This window comes from Habropoda laboriosa, unplaced genomic scaffold (assembly GCF_001263275.1).
Source record: "Habropoda laboriosa isolate 0110345459 unplaced genomic scaffold, ASM126327v1 scaffold111, whole genome shotgun sequence".
NCBI classification, from domain to species: domain Eukaryota; kingdom Metazoa; phylum Arthropoda; class Insecta; order Hymenoptera; family Apidae; genus Habropoda; species Habropoda laboriosa.
The window spans coordinates 265,479-293,461 of NW_017100293.1; the positions used below are offsets into that span (position 1 = coordinate 265,479).

The 27,983-nt window shown below is 45.2% G+C and overlaps 1 protein-coding gene across 1 annotated transcript; it reads right to left on the reverse strand.

Annotated features, from left to right (window-relative positions):
- Positions 1–457: 457 nt before the first annotated feature.
- LOC108573852 (disintegrin and metalloproteinase domain-containing protein 10-like) lies at positions 458–27,974 on the reverse strand. Its single transcript, XM_017936329.1, is given in 17 exon segments — positions 458–1,623; positions 2,045–2,179; positions 2,273–2,387; positions 2,470–2,597; positions 2,680–2,847; positions 2,942–3,020; positions 3,022–3,100; positions 3,255–3,423; positions 3,589–3,717; positions 3,906–4,030; positions 4,250–4,390; positions 4,616–4,803; positions 5,064–5,201; positions 5,868–6,111; positions 18,869–18,987; positions 24,337–24,484; positions 27,622–27,974. Coding segments are annotated over 17 exon segments (3,372 nt in total). The 5' UTR covers positions 27,839–27,974; the 3' UTR covers positions 458–573.
- Positions 27,975–27,983: the final 9 nt, after the last annotated feature.

Consider the following 27,983-nt stretch of genomic DNA (forward strand, 5'->3'; position numbering starts at 1 on the left):
TTCCATAGATATCAATTCATCCCATTACACAGCGTAACACGAACGTTGAATTACTTGCATTACTTCTCTTCTTTTTTTGTTTCTCTATCATGAACGCACGACAGAAATTGTCGTCTTATTCCTAGGAAGACATGAAAAAGAGCGAAAGCGTACGCCGTATGTGTATGCGTGGCTCCTCTGTTACACATACCCGTAGAAAAATAAATTCCAGCACGGTAGAACGGAAGAAGCTCGTTCGGGGGTTGCGCGTCAATGTTTCTCCTCAAAACACGTCTGGCAGCCATTAAATACACGACTAATACGAATAAAACAGGCTGGTTCTCGTCTACCTTCGATTTCACTAACAATAAACGCTTTCTTTTTGATTCTTTGTTCAGTCGACTCGTCTCGATAACGATCGACTCTAATATTTAATGATACTTACTGCTAATGAAACCGAGTATTGAACCATGGGATGGCATGTGAAAGATTCTCAAGTGTATTCTTCTCGACTTCGTCGGACGGGATTCCTTCCTTTCTTTCATCGATAAAGGATCATCGTGCTAAAAGATTCTCCAAAATGTCCCTTGTTGGTCACGTGTCTGAGAAGAGGAACTCACTCTCGGATAGTAACACCTCTAAGTCAGAAGGAACCGTGTGGAGATCAGAATTGGCCGGCTCAGGTAAATCACCCGCACTGTTTCCTATTCCTGTAGGCGCTATTTGTCTGGCCCTGCCTATTCTGACTCTGTCCTTCTTCTTAGCTGTCCTCAGAAGAACGCCTGTTCTTGGAAGCTTAGGTCTACCGTTCGCGTGAGTGGTATTCGGCGCCAGAGCAGGCACCTGTGCAACCTTATCGGACTTTCTGAGCTTCACGCTGAATCTAAAAGGCGGTTTATAGACTACTTGAAGCTTGGCCCTTTCTTTGCGTGCTACGGAACTAGCTGGAACCTTAGTTTCTCTAGATTCAGCTGGTCTCCTCGAGGGAACCTGTCTAGTCACAGGTAACCTGGTCCCAGCGCTGGTTAGACCAACCGGAGTAGACTTGCTCTTAGGTAGACCGCTTGCATTTGTTCTTCCGGTCTCTGGTCGACACTGAGACGACGCCAGCAACCATGAACGAACTTTGCTCTTAGGATCAGCGTTTGGCTCTGGCTCCTTCTCAGCCTGAATGGCCGAATAATCGATCACTTCCTTCTTGTGTTGCTTCTTGCGTTTTCTCTTGTCGTTATCGGCGTTGTTAGATCCATTGGCGTTGGAATTTTGCTTATCTCTATTGGTGGAGGTCTTCTTACGTTTGTTATCTTGAACCACTGCAGTGGTCGCGTCTGTTGTTCTTTTTCTACCGAAATCTTCAGCGTTCGCCGACGTCCTCTTCGTTTGAGGCTGTTTTTTCTTCTTCGACGCGTCCTTGCCGGACTTGTCAACTCCGTTACCCTGTGAGTCTTTATGCTTGCGGTGCCTCCTCTTCTCCCTGACCTTTCTGCTGAGCGGAAGCTTTGCACGTACAGCCGGAGGGTGTACCGTGACCCCCTCCGTTCCCTCCGGCGGGAGTCGCACCGTTTCCGTCGTTGAGCTGTGAATTATTGTGACCGACTTGAGCTTCAGATCCGGCCGTTTGCCCAGCAACCTCATGCTCGCCACCTAGATTACAAGAGTCGAGTGGTGAACAATTAATTATGACACGGGGATCGCGTGTTCTAAAGTTACATGTATATACCAAATTCGTTAAGGAGATGTTAGCAAAATGTTCGTTCAAAACCACACAACTACTATTACTGTCGAGTAATTTGCATATTCGGTAAATGAACACTGGAGGGTTTACAATGAGTCGAGTACAAAGATTTAATGAGATCGAATGAGTACTAGCGATCTTTACTGATGTTCTACTTTCGCTTGGCCCTAGACTTACTCTTAATACGTTTCTTATCTGCGCGTTTCCTCGATCGTTTCTGGTATAAAAATTCTTGGTACAGTATAGTTTGAAATTGGGGGAAAAGGCAGTTTCAGTGTATAGAATAAGAAAAGAAGAAGTTTTTAGAATAGAAGTAAACGTAATACGTACCAAGAGTGATACGGCAGCTAGAATGATCAAGGCGGCAGCATACCAATGATCTATCATCCAACGTCTGAAGGTAGCCAGACTTTCGTCAGATAACAGAAGCTTCCTCAAGGTTGCTAAAGGACCGCTTGGATCAACCTGTGCAATAGTGAAAAAAAAAAAAAGGAAATAAAAAATTGTACTCTCGATGGACAATTATCTTCCCTACAATATTATACAACATCGTTATACCTCACGACATTTTTGAAAAACGTCGCAGTATCCGTTATAATCGTTACAAGGTGTCCCCGGTTTGGAGAACATGTCTGGTATATCATAGGGTGGTGAGTTCCAATCGAAAGACGACCTACCAACGCAAGATTGATCATCGATACGTTTATTTATAACAGGATATAAATAAAAAGTAGGAAAAACATCGGGTAGCTCACAGGCAGGGTTGATTCTCTCCAGGAAGACGGCAACAGAGCTCGCAAGCTTTCGTCGACGGATCATTTGGCCCTGGAATGCACTGGCACGATTCCAATCCGTATGCAAGGCATATACTACCTGTACACTCCTGTGGAAGAAAAAGAAAACAAGCGATATACACGCTTGAAAACGTTCCTCCATCGTTCCTATGGATTCTACGAAATACCCACCCCCATGAAGCATACGAATTCGCGATTGCAGATTGTCTTGTTCGGCTTGTTGATAGAAGGGGGGCAGTATGGCGATCGGCCATCGCAAAAGCTCGCGTCACGGCATCCGTTATCGTCCCTGCATTTGTCTCCGAATCTTAAATTGCACTCCGCAGTGCAGCATGGACCCTAGACGGAATTAGAGCAGATATTTAAAGAGAAAGAGAAATACGGGATATGTAGTTGGTTTTTCGCAATAAAATGGATACGCGTGTTCGCATACTTGACTAGGACTGCAGATGGATTCTGGAGTTAGCGTACAGGGTGTTTCACCAGTTGGTGGATATCGACGTTGAGGGAAATCTGCAATCTTCCTCCCATCCGCAGTCACACTCTTCACCCTCCTCGACCACTCCGTTTCCACACAAAGACACTTGCGGTTCTATTGTACAGAAAAAATCTGATTAATCGTCAAATGTATGGTGTAGTAAAGGAATTAAACACCGATCGAAATCGATCGAAACACCGTAACGAAAAGCTGGAATATCGAAGAGGAGGAAGACAGGTGAAAAAAAGAAGCGAATGTATGGACTGACCGGTGAAGCAGCCTTTCGGTGAACGAGCCTTGCTATTCAAAACTGGGTTTATGGCACTCAAGCTACACGGGCTGAAACGATTATTGTTACGCTTGTCGCCGCTGGTAGCACGAGCGAACATAATGAAGTTTCCATCCTCCCCACCGGGTGTGCATTGTTCCGGATCGTGCTGGAACAAAGTAAAGTGGCGCCTCGTGTTACGAACATATATCGACAGTCCTAGAAAAACAAACCACCCGGACAAGAACCTGGCTAATACCTCTTCTCTATCGTTCTATCTTAGCCGAGAGGCAAGGCTATAACACGTTCGTGGAAGTAAATTCAAGCGACCTACCGGTGAACCAAAGTTGTGGCCGATCTCGTGGGCCAAAGTGACGTGAGAAACTGCGGGTGGTACGTGCTTGCCGTAATTCAGTAAAGTCACTATTCCGGTGTTCAGCGACTTCATACTGCCGCGATAGTGCTGCAAAGTTCCAATCGTACGTTTCAGAAACCTTTCGACTTTCATTTCAGTTGGTGCCGGCCAACAGTTTCGACGTTTCTAAAAACAGGGACTGAAGATCGATCAGACCGACTTACTCGTGTTCCCAGTTTAAAAAAAATGTCGATACTTTGCCGTTTAAAAGGTAGAAAATCGGATAAAAAGTTTACCCCGTTCTTCTCGCAAACTCCGCCAGCGTTCTTCAGATCACCTGTCCACGCGAGGCCCAGCGTTCCCATCTCGAAGTCGCGATACGTGAACATGTAAGCCAGACAGAACGCGTCGTAATCCTCTTCTGCAACGATCCACACAATTTTTCACACTACGTTTCCTTTCTACCTCCTCCGCCAGAGTATACATCGTTAAAATTTATTTACATTTGCTAGCTGATAAATAGCCCGGTTTGTAATGAAAATACGGAAGGTAATTATTTACAGTTCGATATCATATCTCTTCTAGCATGTAACAATCGATCGTTAACGGAGTACGGTTACAACCGGGGAGATTTATTTACCGGAGAAGAGCTCTAGATACTTTTCCACGCCGTAGTTGCCTGGGAATCGGTAATTGGGATCCCTGAGCGCGTCCTCGCTGTGAACTTTCACGCGTTTTATCATGAAGCTGATGTTGTCTGGCCTCCCGTCCTGATTGAAGTCTAGCGAACAGTAACATATCTGTCTCGTAAGTAATTCTCTGCTCTGATCGCTTGTTAATCGAGCTTAAGCTCTTCGAAGGACGGATTCGAGAGTTGCGAGAGCAGCTTTGGAAATTCGAAGCTAGGTGAATTTTCTCTCGACAGATATTTCACACAAATATCCCAAACAGGCGAGCGGCGTGTTAAGAAAAACGAATCTTTTCACAAGGAAAAGGGAGAATTTACCTGTGTGCTTGTAAATCGAGTTGACTCTTTGCACATGCCTCGTCATCACCTCGATGCAAGCCTCCTCCGTGCCGTATCGCGCGAAAAACTGATGGTCCGCTTGTAGATACAACATGCAGGTGGTTTTACGTGGATCGACGGTAGCACGTTTGTGCAAATGCCTCGCGGTTCGATCTCCGTCGCTCTTTCTGCAACGGGGGAAAAAAAGTTCTCGTTCGCGAAATACTTTTTATGCGAGAGGGTATAAAAACTTTCGTCCCTTTAAACTTTTTTCTCTTGGAAATTTCTTTTCCTCTTTTCTTTTTTTTACGATTTTCTCCGACGAAATCGAAACGAAATAAATTTTCACAAGAATTCTGGGAACCAACCCGAAACACATCGACGTTCAAACAATTCTACCCAGAAATTCTCTCTCTCTCTCTCTCTCTCTCTCTCTCTGTTCACTCACGTTTCCATACGCGCGGCGTTCTTATCTCTCTCCAGTGTTAAAACACGCGCACCATTTTCCCTGGAGTAGAGAGCTAGGTTCTCGCCGAGCACAGGTTCGTAAAGCGTCCTGGAGTCGTTGCCATAACCGTGGGCAGTGCTGGAACAAAAAACAGAGAAACGACATCTGCATAGCGATTGTTCGACGTGGCGCGGCGGAGGCTGCAACAAGGGTTCAGGCGAAACGCTTAATTGCCAGCGATTCGTACGGCGGGAGAACGTTCGAGGATCCGCGGTTTGAAGCTCGTTATACGTGGAACACGCGGTGCAGCACGCCTACGAATAATGCGTCGGGAGAAATTGCTAACGAAATTAACGCCATAGGAGCAGCAGCCGGTGTTTCCGAGTTGATAAACTTCAGACGGCGCGGAAACGTTCGAAGCGTCTCTCGTTAGAGATCCATTTTCATCCTCGGTTAACGTAACGCGATTTCCACGGGGATGTTTTAGAGGCGTTATCCTGTTACATTAACGAGGGAACGGCTGAGACGCGACACGGCTAGCGAATATTTCATACCCCGGTGAAAAAGAAAAAGAAAAACCGTTCTCCGTTGAATCTCAACGTCGCTTCGGGTTAATCCGCCAAGCGTCACTTTTCTCCGCTTAATTTCTTCCAGGGAACAGAGTTTCTCTGCGACACGATAAAGCGATAAAGCGATAAAGCGATCAAACGAAAGAACGTACGATCCTAGGGGAAGAGTTTCGTTGGATGAATCACTCGTGACGGCTGGGATCGTTAGTAAAATACGTCACTGGAAGATGCTCACCTTTCCACGGAAACGTGAGAATCTGGTAGATGCAACTGATGACTAGCACAAGGCACTGCTCTACGAGGTGTTAATACATCGGAGACTCGATAGGCTATACTGTGATACGGTGGAGATGTGTCCTCCTCGTTGTTCAAGTATCTATTCGTTGGCTCGATGTAGTACTCCTCGAATCCTGTGACCACGGTCCCGTCGAACAGTCCATCTTCCGTCACGAGGCCTTGCACCATCGCGTTTTCATCCTCTGCGAAAGGGAACAAACTCGATTCAAACCTAATTCCAACGTGTTTTTCAACGGTAACACGTAATACACGAAAGAATCCAGCGAGTGTCTTTCATTTTTGAAGAGAGCTGTAGGAGGAGGAGGACCGGTCCCGCCTCCATACGCGGTCCGGAGAATTTATCGCGAGATGGATGGACGGTTTTGCCGTTTCGCGGCAACGAATCGGCCGCGGTGGCTCGCGTTATTGACGTAATATCGTTTCTTTCTGCGGAAAATATCGCAGCGCGGCCGTGCCGGTGAAAATAAGCAGCACGCCCGCGGGAATTTGCTTTTCCATCCATGGAACGAAAATATTTTTTATCGCTCGTACCCTTCGTCTTTTCCACCGTGCTCCTCTGGCGCGAAAAGAACGAAAAGAACGAAGAAGACAGCCCCGCTTTGCCCTGTGTAAAAGCGATCGTTCGAGGTGAGGAAAAGGGAGAACAGCATCTGGAGTTTTTTTACGGGTTTCGCGGTCGCGCGAAAATTCGCGATAAACCGACTGGATGTTCCTCCGTCGTAAAACGGGAAACAGAGCCAAGTTTCTTAAAGCAGTCGCGTTCTCTCCGCTCCTGCGAAATGAGAAAAGAGCACCTCGAGGAATTGTAGCAGCTTTGTCTCGAAACGCGAGATTTCAACGATATCCGCGCGGCGTAATTCGCAGTCGAGAAAGCGGGCTAAAATTGCGAAACGCCTCGCGCCTTTTGCACGGTGCTTCCGTTTCGAGAGAATCGACTTTGGAAGTCTGGACGCGAGCGCGCGTCAATAATGCCCCCGCTTTGTCAATCGACAGAGCGTACGCGCGTATTTCTTCTGCGGTTTGCACCGATAGCAACTCTTTATTAGCACTTTTGCTGCCCGTTCGGTGAATTTTCACGCGTAACTCGTGGCTCGTTTCCACGAGGTTCCATCTTTTTTACCGTTTCGTGTTCAACGTTCAAGCTGATTGTTCGCTGGTTGGCACGAAAACGGATTCCTATTGTAAATTACATTTTACAGCTGTCAGTTCGCCTTGTGGAATTGGTTTAATAATATGTTGTGAGTGATGGCGTGAATGCTAGCCAGAAATCGTCTCGAGATTTGGAAAACAAGCGGATCATAGAGAGAAACAGGGAGTAAAACAGTAGAACCGCGTTGTTATTGATATCAGCGAGTACGTGAGAATTTATTGCGAGATATGATAAGAGACCGTTGATCAGATTATTCTTTTTTTTACGTATGTTTATAGTTATTATGAAATTATTGTTATAAAATACATTGCTATTGAACTTATTATCACGTGTTGTACAACCACACGCCTCATAGTTACATTTAACAATAGTTACATTTCCAAGCACGAATTCTATTACCACCAATTTCCATTACAATTTCGTAACTTTTATCTGGAGAAATCGAGTTTTCCAAAGTTTCATCCCGACTCGATTTTACTTCTAATTTGTACATTAAGTACGAAATAAACCACGTGAAAGCGGGTTTCAGGGTCGAAACGTCCATGGAACCACGAAACCGACCTTTTTTCCTACAAAAGAAGACAGAGGAGCTTAAGCTGACAGAAGAAGAGTGTTCAGTCCCAGAATCAGTTCGTAACTCTGTCCAATAAACCAACTCAGGACCAGAATCTCCCGGCTTGTCTTGAACCGACGCAATAAATCTCGGCTCTGGAACATTCATTTGTAACAGAGATAGCGTATATACGGAACGTTCCATTCTTTAAACGCCGCAGCTGACGGACAGATTTACAACTCGCCGATGATTGAAACTTAACACCGGAAATCGACGCGAAGAGATCTCGATACGACTTCTCAACTATTCACGAATAAATTACAAAGAGACGTTATTAATTGTGAACGCTGGGAACAACGTTTCCAACGTGCCGAGTCTACGTTTATACGCGTAATCGTGTCCGTTCGCACGGAAATTGAGCGAATCGTCTTCTATTTAGATTCAGGGAACCCGAGGATAACTTCGTTTCGTGTCTCCACTTTCGTCGACGGGTTTTGCTTCCGGGAGGAGCGATAGATTTCCGAGGCAAACTCTCAAATCGAAAATTGTCTCGTGGCTCTCTGCTCTTTCTCCACGACGACAGAGAAAGAGAGAGAGAGAGAGAGGACGGGTGAAACAAAGTGAGGGGTGAAAGAACTATCTATTTCCGCCGCGGCGGTCGTCTTCCTCGAGAATTACACCGTTTCGACGATTTCATAATTTCCGGACGCGCATTTCCCACGCCTCTCTTGCCGATTGCACCCGAGAATTGGGTCGTCGAACTTACTCGCTCGTTGAAAAATCAAATTCGGAGCCGGGGTTTCGGAGTGTGAATGAAAGTTTGTATTACATTGAACGTCTTCTGGAAACGGCGGCGAAAGATAAAGGGTGAAAATTGCTTAACCGTCGACCGACTAAGCTGGGTCATCTGTAACCCGTATCATTTGCATATGTAAAAGGTTCGCGAGATATGCAGGCTCGTGCAAAAACTTTATCCACCTGGAGTATTTCCGTTATTTGTAATAATATGGAAAAATGTTACGCGCGTTACTTGCGCGATATTTCTAGATTATCTCCAGTTTTTTAAACGAGATGCTGTATTTTCTCTTATTCGACCGTTAACTGATAACGCTATTTTCCTTTAAATTATACACATAATTTCGATAAAAGTCTGACGAAGAAAAACCGATTCTCCGACGCATAGGCAAAGAAAACTCGCGACAGGAGGGGGTTAGAAGTGACCTGGCTCCGGTTTTCGCTTCACTCTCGGACCTTTAACCGTCCAACGGTTAAAAGGAACGATTTATCTCAATGACAGTTGCATTTAATGAAAAATTATACTCCGGTGTAACCCATGGAACACCGTGGAAAAAGGGAGAAGTGAAACTGGAAACACTTGCTGCATTCTTACATTCGACATAATTCACCCTAATTGGTCGTTGCGAACTTTTCCCTTTTCCTTCTCTCCGACATTTTCCACCTTCTCTCTCTCTCTCTCTCTCGCTCCCGTTCCAAAGCAATTACACCGGCGTTCTTCATAATTAATCGAATGATACACGAGCGGTGGTGGCGTTTAATTTAACATTTTTCAGCTGGACGGAAGTGAAGGAGAGCGAGATCGAGAGGGCAGGTTGCTTTAATTGTCGATCGGACAAAGGCCCCGAATTCCTCCGACGAATTATCCGCCAGGCTTTTTCTCTGCAATTAAGTGTTTTAAATCCCCCGACGGGAATCCCCGATGGGTAAATTCACCCCTCGTGCTAATCGATACCTCCTCGCCCTCACCCTCTCACGAACAAAGGAAACGATTGAACAAAGGGTGGCCCCGGTTCAAACGATCTGGCTCCTGATGCGGAACGACGGCCGGATGAAATTACCATTTAAGCGCGGAATCGAAAATTTCCCCTCGAACGCCGCCAATCGTGCGAGAAAACACGGAATAAGAAGGGGTTGAGGAGCCGCTCATTAGAGCTCGGCGATACATCCGGGAGAAAAACGAACCCCGGGGGCGAACATTATCTTCTTCAACGTTCTAAATTAGACGGTTTTCGGACGAAGAGAAATCGTGAATGGAGAAATTTTTCCGGACGAATCATCCCCCGTTGGAAAAATTAAACGCGAACATGTGACGCGTAAAAAGTGCCGAGCTTTTACTCTACGCAGTCCTTCCTCTCCTGCCGTTCGAAACTGTCCTACCCTTTTTCCAATTGTCGGAAAAAAAGGGACAAACGAGGCTGCAGCTTCGTTTTTTTTTTTTTTTTCGGCTACATATCGAACCGCCGTGGCTGTTCCACCGTGGAAATCCATTTAAAATCGAACGTGCCGCGCGTGATACGGTTTATGAAACGATATCGTTAAGTCTTGCGAGTTTCCTATGGATTGGACCGGTCGTCTGTCTGCGCACAGTCGATACCATTCGTTCAACCAAGCTTTCCGCGGAAAATAACGGACCGTGTACACTTGGACACGCGATCTGAAAACGTATCCAACCGGCAAGGGGGGAGAAAAAACGACGACAGATATCGAGATTACAAAGAACAGAGCCTGTTGTTTCATTCTGAATCGTATCACGGGTGAATCATAGCGAACGCGAGCGATACACGCACTTTACTTGGAACAAGGGAAAAAACTAGGAAAAGTACAGAGAGTAGGCAAAGTCAAATAAATTCACCTTCGAACATCTTAACAGCCGTAAGAAGACTTATAAACCTCGGCGTGAGCTGTTGTAATTCAATTAGATACATCGACTTGCATTACGCAAAAAAGTTCTTAAAGACCGGTCGAATAAGAGCTGGCGCGGAAAACAAAGGGGATCAACAGGGGAGAGCATGAAACAGCTTTTCGATCTTAGACGTCAGCAGGATCACGAGTAGAGGACACGTTCGCGGTTTCACGTCCGGTAAGAACGACAGGGAATCGAAGGGAGAAGGCGATCCACGACTCTCTTTTTATCGTTTTCCCTGGAAAATGACGGAAGAAGGCCGGGAAATGGCCCCGAGAGACCGGAGGAAATCAAAGAGTCTTTCGTCGTCGAATCGCCCGCTGGGTTAGACTTTTGTTTCCACGGTGGATAGCTCACAACGGTTGGTTAATTCGATCCAATTTCCAGCTAGGGTTTGCGGCGAATGAGCACCGATTCCCTGTGGAGCATTTTTCAGAATTTCTACGAAACTTCCTGGATATCTTTCGACGACGCCAATAAAAAGTATCGGAGACGTACTTAGGCGAAAAATCGAGTTCTTTTCTTCTCACCCTGCCTCTCGCGCGTAAAGGGTTGAAGAAGGGTGTAAACGATGAAAGAAAGTTGGACGGGAATCTGATTCAAGTCGTGTCACAATTTCCCTCTTGGAATCCCTTAAAAAATACTCCTCTCAGATAGCGTGTTATTCCACGCGAAATTATTTCCAGGCGTTGCCTGTGAAATCACCTTTTCATAATACCCGCCGTTTACCCCATCGTTCGAAACGAAAAGAAAGAGAAGGAAAAGGAAAGAACGACTTCTCCTCAAAGGAGAAGAGGGAATACGAAATGTTTCGGAAGAGTAACCAGAGAAAACTAAATATTAAGCTTGTGCGAAATTAAAGGAGAGACTCTATGAAGATGCCAGCTTTTCATTGTTCAACCCGGCAACAGGATCCTCCTAACCTAACCTAATGCATAATAGAAGCAATATCCTTCGTCATCCTCGTGTCTTCGTACGGAGAGGAGCAAATTCGAGGAGCGGGCAAGCTTGGTTGTTTCGCCGCTGAAAGTGCAAGATAAACGATAATATTGTGCAACGGTGCATAATCAGCGGCTGGCGGGAAACGGGAGGGAAGAAAAGAATAGAGGAGAAGCGAGGGAGAGTGAACAGCGAGGGAACTGTTTCAAGGATAACTAGTCGAATCGGGCATCCTTAGAAAAGTTTTGTCACGGTCTACGCGACTACTCTACCACCGTACTACCCTCTCCGTGAATGCTACAGAGAAAATACTACGTAAAGAGAGAAAGAGCGAGGCTCACAGTCTATTTCCCTCCGTTTCATCGTGTTTCGAGTGTCCGCAATTGCAGAGACCGTATCGCCAAGCGCTACTACGTTCAGTTCGCGTTAAAATCAGCTGCAAACTCTTCCCAGGCGTAATTGACCTATTTCTCCAGGGCCAGGCCTCGACGCAATATTCCCACTATACGCCGGTCAAAGTAACTCCCGACCAGTCGACTCTCTATCCCGGAGAAGATGAGAGTCCGGTTAATTCGCTTTAAATCGGGAGGAGGGAAAAGGAGAAGAAGAAGGCAGGAAGAGTCGGCGAGGATACCCACGGTTCCACTTTCCAATATTCTACTTTGCGGGAAGAGAGGATCCAGACGTGGATAGCACGGTTTATTTCAGTTAAACTCGGATGAGACGGCAGAGAGGGCTAACGGCTCGACGGAATTACACTCCACATTTGCGTTGCACGACTTTTCCCGCGATACATTTCAGATCGACAAATTTACACGAAAGATATCAGGTATTCTGTTCTAATTTTGCAAGACAGTGGAAATAGCTTACTGTACTTGTCTCGACAGTGCTCCACAGATGGTTTTAAATCGTATACTTTAATTTTTCTCGGCTACCTAAAAATAACGAGACAATTAAGTTAAAGAGAACACAGGGTATTGTCCTTAGATTTTTATCTAATTACTCGCTAGAGAGAACCTCGTGTGTCCGCTCCTTGTGAAACGTCTTAAAACCATCTCCGAATTTCCCCGAGAATAACCTATTCCTTCGATCCGATTAAAGTGATCAAAGATTCGTTACTACTTTCGGTACAATTTCGCGCTTTCTAATTAAGCCATTCTAGACCTCGATTGTCCATAACCTCCTTGTAAAAGGGATAATCAATCGCTTTTTCTCCTCCAATTAATCCATTCCTCCGGAGAAAAGGGGGAGCAAGAAAGAGAGAGGGAGAATCCTTCTATTCCTCAGCTAAATACGAATTATTGGAATCCGTTCTAATTTCATTTCATTCACCATCAAAGACCCGGGGAGTTCTCCGTTCGAGAAAACGAATCGAAGGTAGCTGCAGCGGCAAAAGGGCGAATAAAAATGAAAAGAGTAAAGAAAATATTCGAGAAGGCTGTCGAGGATGTACGGTAGGCATAAAAGAGAGAAAGGTTGGTCGGAGGAGGAGAAAAGAGTGAGCAACAGGCGTGCAAGCAGAGGAGCTTTCACGGAGCCAACCGGCCGCTTTTACGGAGGAAAGCTCTGGCGCTCGTTAGTGGAAAAATCCAATTTAGCCGGGGAACAGTTAGCAGGACCGAGTCCACGCGCGGAATCGCGAAAGCTCCAACAATGCTCGTTGGCACACGCGTACACCTACGCGAACCGTGGGAATATGCCCGATGAATTCTTGTCCTATTGATTAACAATCGAATTACGCCCAATCGCCGGTGCATTGATTTGAATCATCGTTTGCACACTCGTTTTCACGCGTTTCCTCCGCTATCCCTTTTAAACCGGATCATCCCTTTTTGTCTCTCGTAATTTTCTATCCTTTGGTACGGTGATTCTTTTTCAGCGGTAACCTGGACAGATCGCCACCGTGATATTGTTATCCGTGTATGGAAATTAATTCTTCGATGGGAGTACGAAGGCTCTTCAAAAGAAAAAAATCAATGAAATATAAATGAAACATTGAAACGCGTGAAATTAAACTCGACGAGAAATGTAAAATTGCTATTGTATCAAAGTTAACTGGATTTTCAACCTATTTCCCGCGGCTGCTTTTCCGAACACGAATAAATTCGACGACGATGAAAAAATTCAAGTAGCCCGGTTAAGTAGTTATCCCATTTTGATTAATTCGATGATCTTCGCGAGGGAACCGACGAGCCAGAGAGTATATTCGGCTCGAGCTACTTCTCTCCTCCTCCACTTGCCTGGGTCGCGTCCTTCGTTCCGTGCAATTAACGAACCTGGAAAAAGTAATCGCCGCGCGAGTTCCGCTCCCGTGCGTCTTGGCGAGTCGGCGGATAATTTTTTTTATTTCCCCCTGGAGTTCACACGCGACCACTGTATACGAAATAAGCTCCGCTCGATCTTCACAACCCCTCGGTGAATTTTTTTCGTATATTTCTTTCGCAGAAACAGAAGCTAATTTACCCCAACTGGAACGCGAATCTTTCTATATCAGCGACTTCTTATCGATGGATAATTGGTGAAAAAATACAGGCGCAGAGATTTTCGATATCGTGGAATAATCGAAGAGAATTTACCAGAATTTTATTGCCAGTCTAAAGCTCTCCCTAACGACGACCCTCGTTAATTCGACACAACAGTTTGTCTGGAAGACTGCAATTATCTCGTAAACAAATCCGTGTCTCCTCGTAATGGAGTTTCTTGCGGCAGTCTGCTTCTTCCTCCCTCCTTTCTTTCTTTTCTTCCCTTTTTTATTTCCAGTTAGTCGATTAATTTCAAGACGACCAGGTCAGACAGGGATGAGTTCGACGAAGTTGCGGCAAGGTTCTTCTGGCTGGCCGCCAGTGCCGCTCGACGTATTCATAACTGGCGGTGCTTCTCGCTTCGGAGCTTTTCACACTCGAGGGCTACAAACTACGGGGACAAAATGGCAGAGATAAAACGCGTACTTAACGCGCCGGTACTTTGGCTAATTAAGCCGGGATTTAAGAATCGCACTCGTTATTCGTCGCCTCTTTCTTTTAATTCCCCGAACAATTCATTTATTCCGGGCCTTCGTTCTCTCTTAGATGCTTCGTCGATCAATTCCACTTGGAATAGGAAAAATTTCTCGCTCGATTCTTACGTGGTTACGAGAAGAGGGATGATTGGAGGATTTATACAGAGAATTTCAAGCGGATATTTGAGAAATTGACAGAGTTTCACAAGCCGTTTCACAAGTGTTTCAATAAGCCAGAATAAGATGGGGATGGATATTGGGTATCTCGGGAATTAATGGATAAATTTAGCTGAAATTTGGGTAAGATATTCTTCGAAGCAGTGTTTCAATCTTGGCATCCTAATTTGTCAAATTTCCAAGGTAATTTTTAATAATAAAAAATGAAAGTGGTAAGAATCGCGCAATTTTCAATAATAAAAGCTGAAAGAGGTAAGAATCGCACTCGTACAATTATCAATATTTAAAAAAAGAAACTTAAAAGCATCAAGCTAATATACATATACACGTTTCACTAAAAAAAATCATTTGATTCAATCCCCGTTGATATCCTGTAAAAAAGAAAACTCGCAAATGAACCCTAACGTTCTTACATCCAGCGTCCTGTTCAATTCACGAATGTAAATCACAGCTGGTCGAATGCACGCGGTCGTCGATTCGGAAATGATTTCGTCGGGGGATGATTAATGATTGGAAATGGCGTAGAAGCGCGACCGCGGTGATTTAAAACAACGCCGCGATCAGCGTAATTCAATAGATGATCGACAAACGAGCGCAACTCTCCGCTTAGCGCCTACGAAATTTGGAAATTGAGGTCCGTGCAACATTGTTCCTGTCCATCGAGCTTCACCGCCAGACACACCGGTCGCGTGCGCTTCCATTAACGCTGCTTTCAGCGCGATGCGTTTTCACCTGTGATCGTGCGTTCAACCTTACCGAGGTGTTCGCTACGACACGCGGAATCGAAAGGTTTCCGATTCTCATTCTTCCGTACTAATTACTCAACCGTTAAAGAAACACCAAACATCGCGCAGACTGGCTACGCGTACCCGTATCGCACCGAAAGCAGCTTAACTCTCCGGTCGTTAATTATCACTGTGCTGATAAATAATTGGCGTTACTTCGTTAACGCGACCCGCGTAATTGAATAATTCTAACCGGTTGTACCGCTGGATATTACACGCGAAAGGAAGTAAGAATAACAATGCCCTTCGTGTACGAGAGAAAAAGAAAAAGGATCTCATTATCGTTGTAGAAATTCTGACACAGAAAAAGGTATGTCTTTCAATTAGCCAAGTTTCCATTGTACATTTCTACATAATAGCACGTTGTACAGTTGCGTCTGCATTTAGAAAACTGTTTAAATAGCAAGAATACTCTTTCATCAGCCGGCTGAAAGACCGCCGCTGGCGGAATTTTCTGACTGACTTGCCACGCATCAGCCAAGATTCTCCATTATCGGTAACACGCCAATCGGCCGTTTCCGGCCGGTGCAATTACACGCGGGTACACCGTCAATTAAGCAAGTTTAATCGGTAATCGGATTATCGGTGATACGCATTATCCTGCATCGTTGCATCAAGCCAGTATTCTACCTCTCGCTCTCCCTTACACCATTCCCTGGCAGTCATGCGTATGAACAGCCGAAAAGTCAAGTTAATTTAATCATTATATCATTCAAGCAATTAGCACGCATCCAGGGCGTTTTCGTTCGCGCGATAAACGGCGGGGCTATTGTAACGAGCGTTACGAGAGAGCACAATTATTTCATCTGATCCGTGGCCGTCGCACCGTACCGATTATTTGCATCGTTCTACGGGCTAACCTCGATTATAATTTCACCGTGCACAGCTTTTATGGTCAGCCATTATTTACCTCTCGTTGTTTGCCGGCTTGTTACATTGTCCCGTGATTGGTAAACGCGATGTTAATGAAACGATCGGAGCGACGATCGGAGCGATGATTTATGCCACACTCGTGGTGTCAATTTCACGTCTCATTAAAGACTACGCGACACCACGTTAACGATGCAAACAGAGTTCGAGTGTGTGATTTCTTTTTTCTTTTCAAAAGTTCAACAGTGTGTACCTTTTAACAGTTACTTTTCTCCACGGTGTTTCCCTCCTTAAGGAGATTTATGTCGGACGTTTCAACCGGAATTATTCAGAAAAACAGTGACCGGTGAGTAATTGCAGCTGTTGCGTACACGCCAGGATAAGACCACGGGGCGAAGTCTCGTGGTAATTGAATTGCTTTATTCCTGGAAACGGAAAACGCTCCGGCTACTGCCTTTCCGCTGCAGGATTGGGAACCGGAACTGTGCCTCTTAGACACGCCAAACCTTTGTTTCGAATCGCGCTGTTAAAGTTCTTCCTCGGTCACTCCCACACAATTCTCCTCTTTCCACACGCTTAACTATACTCAAACTTGATTAAAACTATTTCCAACTAAACCTACTGCTTATTGGTCCAACCTACAAAGAGAAAAAACATTGTCCATTTCAATACAACTGCGAGATACGTATCGAAAGATTTACTCGTGAAACCTGAACGCTCAACAAGTTCTCGACCGAAGATTCCGCAGACCGATGTTCCCCGGTTTCGCGTAGACGTTATTAACTGAATAACTATGCTTGCAGGTAACCATTGGAGTATCTCGAAAGCGAGGAAAACGTCGATCTCGTCTAGGTTGCACGATCAAGTTTCGTTGGGTGGTGAGGTTGCGGTCGGACCAGTTCGAACTCATTCAAGGTGCGAAATTATATTGCTGGCTTCGCGAAGGCACGCGTATCTGCTTACCAGAGTACCAAGCTGTACAGGTAGTAGGTATACGTAGACACCATAGCCGTTGTGCAATCAGACAGCCCCGATATCGCCATATTCTTGCACACGTTGGTCCACCAACTGGCTAACGAAATTCTTCCTCACGGTCGCTTTATCCCAGCTTATTTCCACCGCTCGACAGCCTCCAATTATTTTTACCCCTTATCTGTACAACGTACACTCGAAAAGTGTGTACCTTTCCCCTCCGTGGACGACGACGACGAGTATTATGACAACGGAATAAATTTCCTCGACTCGTGCAGAAACGGTGGTTTCTACCTAGGTAAGTAGCTTCAGGATCGGGCCAAGTTTAAGGCTCTCCTCTCCTCTCTCCAAGAGTCCCGCATACTTTGGCTAACAATCGCGCAGACGATTACAACGAAACTTGGCGTATTCGAGGAATTATACTTACTCTATACGTACTCTTTCGCCTGCAGAACTTCCGGTGGCCTATGAAATAATTCACCGAGCGTTATATTCACCGGTGTATGTATATGTATACCAGACACGAGAGTGACAATAGGAGATGGTTTAACAGTTTAAATCCGTCGATCTCGAATGCTGTTTCCACGGAGAAAATGAACGGACGATTTTCCAATGGAGATCTTCCGGTCGAATCGGGCCAACGATTCGTCCAGATGAAAAAGGGAGAGATGGAAACTATGGCGAAATTGTTAACGATGCACGGATAATGTACCCGCAATAAGCAAAGATATAGGGGATGTAGTTGATAGAACTAGGATTCGTAGGAAATGAACAACTCCTATGCAGAAACTTGAAATTCCATTATGAACTCCAAACAGCGAGTTCTAGACTCATCCCAAAGGATTGTCTGCTACGAAATTCAAGTTACGTATACTTAGCCTCTCTCTCTCTCGGACATCGATTCTCCGGTTAATTTTCCTGTCAATTTACCACAAGGTTGCCTCACTTCCGGCGAAATTTCTTAAAATTGTCAATTTTCCGCGGGGAGGGTCTGCCCGTGTCCCTTAAGAAGCAACGGTAATTTCGAATCTTTCTGTATCAAAGGAGAAGGTCCGCAAGGTAGTTACGTCAAAATCGACGTTTCCTGCGATACCATCGCAATTTCGAGAGGCAAGCGAGGCCACCGTGGAACTCTCCAGCCTCGATACGTATGTATATCAGGCTTGTACATCGTTCACCGGGTGCCGTGGTCGAGAACCCCTTGCTCGTACACCTTCAATAGGGTGTCTGGCTTGCGTCCAAACGACCGCGACTTCGAGGATGACGATCAAAATGAGATTCTCGAGCGAATGCTCGAACGGAGCAAGGATTACGCGTCCTAGTATCGAAGGACGTCAACCGTCGAATGAACTGAGTGAGTCGGTTCGATAACCAAGGAAACCAGCTCAAGGACCACCAATTTTTCCACGGCAAACGTGTATTTCTTCTTTCCTCTTTTCCGGCATTTTTTTTTTTAATAAAAATTCGTCGACTTTGACGGGAATGGAAATTTCAGAGAACGAAGGGTAAAGAGAGAGAGAGAGAGAGTGGAAAAAACGGTCGTTTGAGGCTGGATCCTGTCAAAGGAATATCATCCTGCGTGTACACGCGTGTAGAAGGGGGAGGAAAGCTTTGAACACTCTCTCTCCGCCGTTATTGTAGGTATGTATATTAAAGTTGAAAAGCCAATTCCCGAATTTGATCTGCGATTTCAAACCCCACAGCGGCGGTATTTTTCGTTATTTCATAGCCGCTTCTTTTTGTCGCTTTTTGCTCTCCATGATGGAGGCACGTTTCACATATTTCGTTACTCACCTAACACTGTGCCCACGTAAGAATGTGCGGTGTCGAAGTCGATAGGCCCGTTCGTGCTCTCGAATGTCGCGTCTCTGCTGAACAGGCTTCTGTCTCTGATCAGACGCAGTGTCCATTGCCTGTAACAGTAACATAAATCCTTCAACCCTTTCGTTACGGCAGATTTTAATGCGCAACGTGGGCGACTGGCGGTAAATTTTCAACCACGGTACCCTTTCAAAATTCGGTTTGTTAAATTAAGATGGAAGTGCGCGAGGATAAAACGGAGGCTCTAACGATGTAACGCGAGCAAAGTAGGCGCCATTGGTAATGAAAGGGTTAAGTCCTAAAAAAATCCTACTCAACCAGAGTATTCACGTTTCTCTAGCGAGGTAGATTTCGAAAGGATCTAAGACTCTCCGGTATTTCTACAGTGTCGCCTCGTAGGATCTAGTTTTCCCTCACGTGGGCACAGGTTGAATCGAAGCAAACGCGTATCTCTGTATTCACGGAGGCGTCTAACGACCTATGCTCGCGCGAGTAGAACGAAAGAAAGGAAGGAAGGTGCGCGCAACGCTTTGGAAAAAAATGTCGCGGTGGGTGGCACGCAGATGTTGCACCACTCTCCTCTCCCATGCAAAGAACCAGCGTAACGTTTTTGCAACAGAGAGGCCGCAGTTTGTCGCACGGTGCCGGTGAAACGACCCTAAACGCGATTAAAATCATCCCGTCGATCGAAATTCAAAAGAAATTCGTCGTTCGACGGTGAGTCTGACGGGCGAATAAATAAAATCGCTTTATTAGATTGGCAGTTTTTCGACTGGCAGAGGGAATCGGATTTACGCGTTATTGGATTTGTTATTGGGGACTCAGGCAAAGGCGAGCTTCAAAGAAATCAAATTTCCTCCAATTATTTTTAATACAGGAACGATAGGTATTTATAGTTATTGCGCGTTACGAGGGAAATATACGGGATGTCTGCTCGGAGGTATGCTGTAACAACGGAACCTTTGTTATTGGAACGATATTATAATTGAATATTTTCCATATTAACCGTAGTTAAATTGCACAGGATTTTACAAAATATACGTCGATAAACATCGGTATATTAAATATGCAGCACACTGGTTGCATATATTTAAAAAAACAGCATAGAAAGTATGAAAAATATGCAAAATAGATGGTATCAAGTCTCCACTATATTACGAATTTTCTATAAAAAAAAAAAAGAAAGAAATATACATTTGCATGAACGTCTGCAGTCTAGCGATAATATACAATATAGGGTCTTCTAGAATCGCTAAACCGCTATTCGCCGAGCAGATTTCTGTCGAAATTTCCCGAGTTGCACAAAGGGAAGCAAGGAAAGGATCCTCCAGTTCCTTTGTCTCGTGTAAAAAGAATTTAATACGGTGTATTACCATAAAGAAACGAGCCTCGAGCCGGCATTACGCAAGTATTAACGGAAGAGCAACAATTAATCGCGGATCCTTGTACCTCCTCGCTCTTTGTCTTTCACTCTCCCCCGCTCCACCTATCTGGGCCGCAATTATTTTCTTAACTCGATATCGCGAGCTCCTCCGTGTGCGATAACGGTGAACCTTGTTTCCTTCCTACTTCACGAGGACGACCACGCTTTTGTCCCATGAAATTGGTCCCGTTAAGAAATTCATAAGGCCGTTCGAGTGCTCGCGAGAACCGGTCGACATCGAGGCGTGTAAGTCTGAGAACGTTGAAAACGATTCATCTGGTAATCCTTGGGATTTCCAGCGTGATTCAGAGGATCGATGGGAATACTCTTTTAAGTTATTCATACAAGAGCCAACGCGGAAAGCCGATATATCGCCTATTTGTAACGGCTATTATCGTATATTCACAGCTCCCTCGACTACTTGTCCGGATTCAGGGTGCCTCGGCTTATCGGCGCCTGGACACTTCTGGAAATTCGTTCTCGAGAGGGTGACACTTCTTCGACAGAATGCGAGGAGGAGCTTTGGTAACAATTTTACACCGCGGAAACTCGGATAAGAATCGTCTGTTTGTTTAACTTCCATTTCAAATTTCACGCGACAATATTTTTCTTCCTTCACAAACCTCGATTTCTCCTCCTTTATCCTCCCTGTTCCACCGTTATTCCTCTTTTTGCCCTCCGATTTCCTACTCCACGATTCGTATCACAGATAATCGAAAATAGACGTAGAATATTTGGTTAGCTGCGGTACGTTCCAAATAATCCCAGCACGCTGCGAATTTAATTAAATCTAATCCATTTACCCTCGAATCCGGGATTATACGTCCGCGTACTAGCCACATTCCCTACGCAATCCGCATTTCAATGTCACTACGTCGAATCCTTTCACGTTTCTAAATTTAATATGCCTCATCTTAGGCTCGTCGGTAACGTCAAACCGAAGCTTCGATGCTTATTATCGTTACATCTCGTCGTTTTCCTCGTTTCGTCCTTCGGCTACCACCGCGAGCCTTCTCATCACCGCCACACGCACGGAAGAATAGAATAAAGGAAAGAACGGCGTGATCGTCTCACGTCATCGTCCAAGAATCGCTGAATCACGAGAGCACAACGATCGTTCGATCTTACTGGATCCTCGGAACAGCGACCACTGCACGCTTCTTCGACGTTTCACGATGACTGGACGACGACGACGACCGTGAGACGTCTATCCGCTACCATTGAACCCTTGCCTGTCCACGATAGTTCAATCATCCGTCCAAGACGAACACGGTTGCGGCTAGCCAAACGCAACGAAACAGACGCAAGGTTAACCGGTGATGGTATTTCAATGATTTCTTCTGGTGTGATTCATCTTTCAGCGATGTTGTTTTTTGGCGAACGTGTCTTCAGAGCGAAAAAATATGATCCTCGAAAGGATCGAGGGGAATTTCGGAGGAATCGAAGGCAAATATTTTCAAGATCGTCGAGCGATCAATCCGTTCTGAACTTAAACCGATCTATCTCGATGGTGAAAAATCGGTAGAGATCGCAGTGACGAATCATGCTATTCCGGTCGAGAGAACGTTGGATTGATGGAAGGATCGAGGGAGTGAAGGTTTGTAGAAGATATTAATTAACGTCTTTAACGATAAAAATTCCCAAAAAGGTCTATCCATCCACGGTACACCTATTCCTCGGTAAATCCCTTTGAAAACGGGGAAAAGTAGACACCGCGAGATTTCGATCTCGTGTGACAAAGTTTTCCTAATCGCATCAGCGATCCCGTGATATCGCTTGGTTAGGTCAATAGGCCTGGATACAATTAAGGTCAAGTTCGTGTGGGATCTGTGTGTGTGTGTGTGGTTGCACACAGCAGCGTACGTTCAGGGTTTGCCACGTAAAGGGGGTGTGGATGTGCGGGTACATTAACAGAGTTACAGGATACTTGGCACTATATCAAGCCGGGAAACAAAGCTTTCCTGACATTTGAAAGCGATCCACCGCATAGAGATAATACAATTCCCCTCTGTTTCCACAAAATTACGTCATTTTTGTTTTCCTGAAATTTCCCTTAAATGAAATTAATTACGCGACCGGACGATATAAATTTCCACCCCCTCACCACCGCTTATCATCCACGTTCTACCGGACAGGCGCTTTCGACCAATCTACAATGCATCTTCTTTTATACGTCGTTTGAAACGTTGCACGGTTACGCATGTATGTATTATTCGGTGGATTTTCACGGCGTAAAATAATTAACCCGCGAACGGGGTAATTCGGTTTTCCTTGGGATCGCTTTGATAACTTTTTCGTTCGCGTGATCTCTAATTCATCCCTACAAATGGAGGTCGTTAATGTTTCAGCCAGGCTTTTTATAATGGATAAGATTTGGTTGATTGAAGGAGAAACAAGCCTGGATCCGAGGGACTAATCAAGGAGGTAAATTGAATCTTAATTCAATATTCCGCAGGATCCGGAATCTCCAACAACCGCAAAATACCAAATCAACTGTAGCAATTTAACATAAGAGGGATCGATTAATCGAGGAATCTACGAGTCCTACGGGACTAAATCCATCGCGTCGAACATTCACCTCGTCTGGCTTTTCTCGAATAATTTCGCGGTGAAAAACAGCAATTCCCAGTCGATCGTCGAACGACAATTACCAATCGATCTATTTACGTCCGCGCGGATGGGAAAGTGGAGAAAAGGGCGTACAGTTGCACCTTTGATCGTCCACGCTCGACTTCAGAGGCTGGTTCGTGAGGTTAATTAAATTTCAGTCGCGAAGGACGGCCAGAAATGAAATTGCCTTTCCTCGTGAATTCGATCCGTTTTCGGGCCCCACCCACCTATATACCTCTCTCCTACCTTTTCACCCAAGTCACTCGTTCGAGACCCGCATAGTCCGCGTGCCGAAGATTCGTCGCGTCCGCCACGTAGCGGGGCGACAAACTCGCTGCTCACGTTGGTGTTGCTGGGAAAATAAGCGAGCTCGCGAGCAAGCGACGCGGTGCGGTGTCTAGAAGGAACGGAATCGAATGTCTCTCGAATAATATCGCCCCCTTTCTTCCTTCTGTGTCTCTGTGCATGTTCGAATAAACGCGGGGCGTTCGTCTCTTTATGCAAATCGGTCGAATTCACGGCAAGCAATAAAATGTAAAGCAGAACGGTAGGTGGGCCATCCACTACATTCTCGATGTCGTACCAACCGTACCTACTCTTTTTCTTTCTCTATCCTATGTACACGTTCAGTCTCTGGCCGCTTTCCACCCTGCTGCACCTGGTACAAACTGGCAAGATAATGGCACGGGGGAGGAAGGAAAGCGACGCGTCCTTTGTATGTATCGAGGCGGTAGCAGCGCGATTTAACTCAGCCAGAACGAGCCGGCAGACGGTTTATTGGGGTGTTTCCACCCCTTTGTCATGCCAGAAATCAACCTACGCGTACGCGTCCGTGCTGACATGTAACCGACAAGTATTTTATTGCGGGTTCTTTATTTTTTTTAGATATTATTTCATCCTGCAACTGTCAGGTAGGGTAGTTTGTTGTATTTCGATGAACTTTTCACTCTTTCTACAAGTAAGAACGAGTCCTACTTGGTAGCCACTAATGATGTTAAATTTAAGCTACATCGCGGTTGTGTTAAAAAGGAACTGGTAATAATTCTGAGAATATGCTACATAGCAAACGCGGTCTGGCATTAACCACGAAAAAAATCCTCGACGAAACGAAGTTTAAGAGGGAAAGAAGGACTGGCTGGGTTGGCGTAAGCAAAAGTCTCTAAGCGAAGAGTCTCTTTGATCCGGAAGCGGAAGAAAGAAGAGTGGTCGTCGCGGGTTGCGTGGTAATTCGTTAAAGAATCCTTTAATACCCGCCGCGTTCATTTCGCGCTGCAATTTCCCCTGGGGTGAAAATTGTGTCGTGACCTAGCTTATGTAGATGCTAGTTAACCGGAGAGCGCACGGTTACACTTTTACTGCATAATGTAGAGATAGGGGGGAAAAAAGGAATAGGAGAAAACTGACTCACTTGTCGAGAGCCTTCAGATGTAACAGCAGAGGCTGATTGTCGACCGCGCCGAAGACATCGCGTCGCATCCGGTTACGATGTTGTCTCAAGGCCGCGGTATCATAGGAGGCCACCTCGTAATAGCCGATGTAAGAGCCGTGAGTAATACCTGAAACAGAAAATCTTCCATTTACTTGCATGCACACACGCACGTTGCTGTAACATATTGTCGACGTGGTTCACCAGTGGGTCATCAAAGGATGTTCTCAATTGTCGACGTGACCCACCGATGGGTCGTGGAACGATGGTCTTAATTGTCAACGTGACCCATCGATGGCTCATTTCGTCATGGATGACAAAAATATTGAATGGGCGGATGACCCACCGGTGGGTCACCGAGCAGTGCTCTTACTTGTCGATGTGAGCCACTGGTGGGTCATCAAGTGATGTTTTTAATTGTCGACGTGACCCATCGATGGCTCATTTCGTCATGGATGACAAAAATATTGAATGGGCGAATGACCCACCGGTGGGTCACCGAGCAGTGCTCTTAATTTTCAACGCGATCCACCGATGGGTCGTGGAACGATGGTCTTAATTGCCAACGTGACCCATCGATGGCTCATTTCGTCATGGATGACAAAAATATTGAATGGACGGATGACCCACCGGTGGGTCACCGAGCGGTGCTCTTAATTGTCGACGTGACCCATCGATGGCTCATTTCGTTATGGATAACAAAAATATTTAATGGACGGATGACCCACGAGTGAGACATGGAGTAATACTCTTACTTGTCGACGTGACCCACCGATAGGTCATTCCGACATGGATGACACGTGACCCATCGATGGCTCATTTCGTTACGGATGACAAAAATATTTAATGGACGGATGACCCACGAGTGGGACATGGAGTAATACTCTTACTTGTCGACGTGACCCACCGATAGGTCATTCCGACATGGATGACAAAAAAGACCGAATAGATTGATAGGACTATGTTACTCTGTGACTCTATACGAGCCGTTTATTTTGAAATTGAAGCAAGTCCACTTGTTATTTTAACTGTAGGTTATTTTCAGATAAAAAGATCATATTAAATTCTCTCTTTATCAAAAATGGACCTGCTCCACTTGCAAAATAAACAGATCCTATCTTCCCTCGAAATATACTATCCCGTGGCTCTACGTATTTCCCTGGAAAATTCTACAAACTAACGTCCTCCCCTCAGTTCTGCCCTGTCCTTTCTATCTACACGCAATTGGCGCCAGGGTGGAATTCTGTGGGATCTTGTTTTCAAAATGTCAATCGACACATAGGCTACGGAAACTCTCTCTCCCAAACAATGTCTAGACATTCCACCCGCATGGCGCCGATAAAGATAAACGAGTAAAAAGAAGAAAAAAAGGAGAGGAAAAGACAAAGAAAAATGGAAGCAGTTAGAAGGCTGCATCGAGCAAATTGCACGGAGTGAAGCAGGGAGCAGCATGGCGATTAGTGCAACTCGGAGGCTGCGTTCTCGAGTTGCATCGTAAAATATCGGATTGCGTGGAATGGCCCATTAACCGAGCGTCCCTCCGCTTCCCGGCCTTTTAACGGGACAAGAGAAACACAACAAAGAGAAACTGTTTAAACGATCTTGCAAAATTCGAAGCTCCGGGAACGGGACTTTCACTATCGCGACGCTGGACGAGGGAACTATGCCAATTTCGTCAGACCTACAACGTTGACGTAAGGAAAGTAATTGTAAGTGTGGGAGATACGAATTTCGCGTTGCTTTCTTGGAAATTAAGCTTAATGTAAGTCACTTCTTCGAGCATCTTTTCTCACCGTTTGAAGATTTGGGGGGGAAAATTGCATATAGTATAGAACGTGTCTCTTCGTTTCTCTATTCTCCAACGAAGAACATTCAAGACGAGATTACCATTTGGAAAGGAACGAGCGTGAAATCCTCTTAGGAACACGATAACTTCGATTTTCAGAGAGTGTACGATATGTAGGTATTTCTATGAAAACCGACACATGATCTTTCGCGAAAGATAGGATCAACGAAGAAAGAAAGAGGACTCTTGCAATTAGAGTGGCATTCGGGGTCGTGTTTCTATTGTTCGACCTGGTAAGTACCGATCAAGAACAAAAGAGGGAACGCTCGAGAGACAAAAGCGGAGTGTTGACTGTTTAACGGAGTTGAACGACGCTTCGTGGCCCGTTCTCCATCTGGCCGCCTCGTACGGCTTACAGCTTATGCAACACTCTGCTACGATAATCTAATTACCGTGGCTCGTTATCGATGCCTCGGCCCGGCAACCGACCACCCTATAGCGGACGCTTTGTATCGGGTTTTCCATCGAGAATCGGTACACCGAGGGACCATAGTTCGTGTAATAACGTCCTATGAAAAATGCTCCCGTTTCAAACGTGACTGTGTACCATTCCTAGTATCTCTATTAGAATGGTCTACGAGGGCAAATACGAAGGGGGTATGCATAGAGAGATACATGCTTTGGAAGTCACGCGTAGACTATAGATTTGCCGAAACTTTCCTGCGGAACATCTCCTTCGAATTGCAAATGTAAATTCCAATTTGAATTTGAATTCCGATTTGAAATTAGAAATTGAATCTCATTGGCTGAAATTAAATTGAGAATAGCTTGAATTTCATTGGCTCGAGTTAAATTTTGAATATCTGGAATTTTATCGGTCGAATTTAAATTTCGAATAGTTTGAATTCTACCGGCTTCAACGACATTGGCTGAGTTCAAATTTTCAAAATTTCGAATTCCATTGGTTCAACTTGAAATTCGAATAATTTAAATCGAATTCTTAAATTTGAGTAGGTATTTAGAATCTGATTGGCTGAATTTAAGTTTGCCAATTGGATTGGTTAAATTTGAATATCTAAAATTCCCATTAATTCGAATTTGGTCGACTCAGTTGACAATTAATTACTTCAATCTCTATTCTCACATATTTCAAACACGTACACGTCCAAATTTACATAATTCGATATCTACAAGAATCGGTCAGAATTCATTGGAATTATTACATTAAACCGGCGCTATTAAACTTTCTATTACATTCACCGATACACGCTCTGTTAATAATAGTAGTAATTAATTGAAAAGGCCAGGCGTCAATAGTATCCATCAACGAGCCACGAAGCCCTCTAAAGGGAGGGACGTCCCCTTTCAATTCCAAAATAGCGTCCACGCTCTAATCTCTATCAAAGCGTGTTAATGAAACAAAGCGGGCATGTGGAAATTAGCAGAAGCTCATTGAATAGCCAGAATCAAACGTGACTCACCTCTGTGCGGTGGCACTGGATGAAGAGGCGAGGCAATGCTAATAATTAAATGGCAGCCAAGCACCGCGAAGAAAAACAATTCTCTGGCTAGTTTCGGGTGACGTTTCTTAGACATGAAGGGGTACATCGCGGCCCTCAAGGCCCCGCTGTGCCCTCTTCTATCTTCTTCGTCCTCCTCCTCTTCCTCTTCGTCGACGGCCAGGGCCGTACCGCGCATCGGCTCGACGTTCTCTGGCCCAGCAACAACTAATGGCGCTATCTGCCTTTCGTCGAACAGCCGACCACCACACTTTGCGAGTCACCCACTACAATCATCTCTCTTTCTCCTCCTCTGACTTCGATCTCCCTCCTCCTCCTCCTCC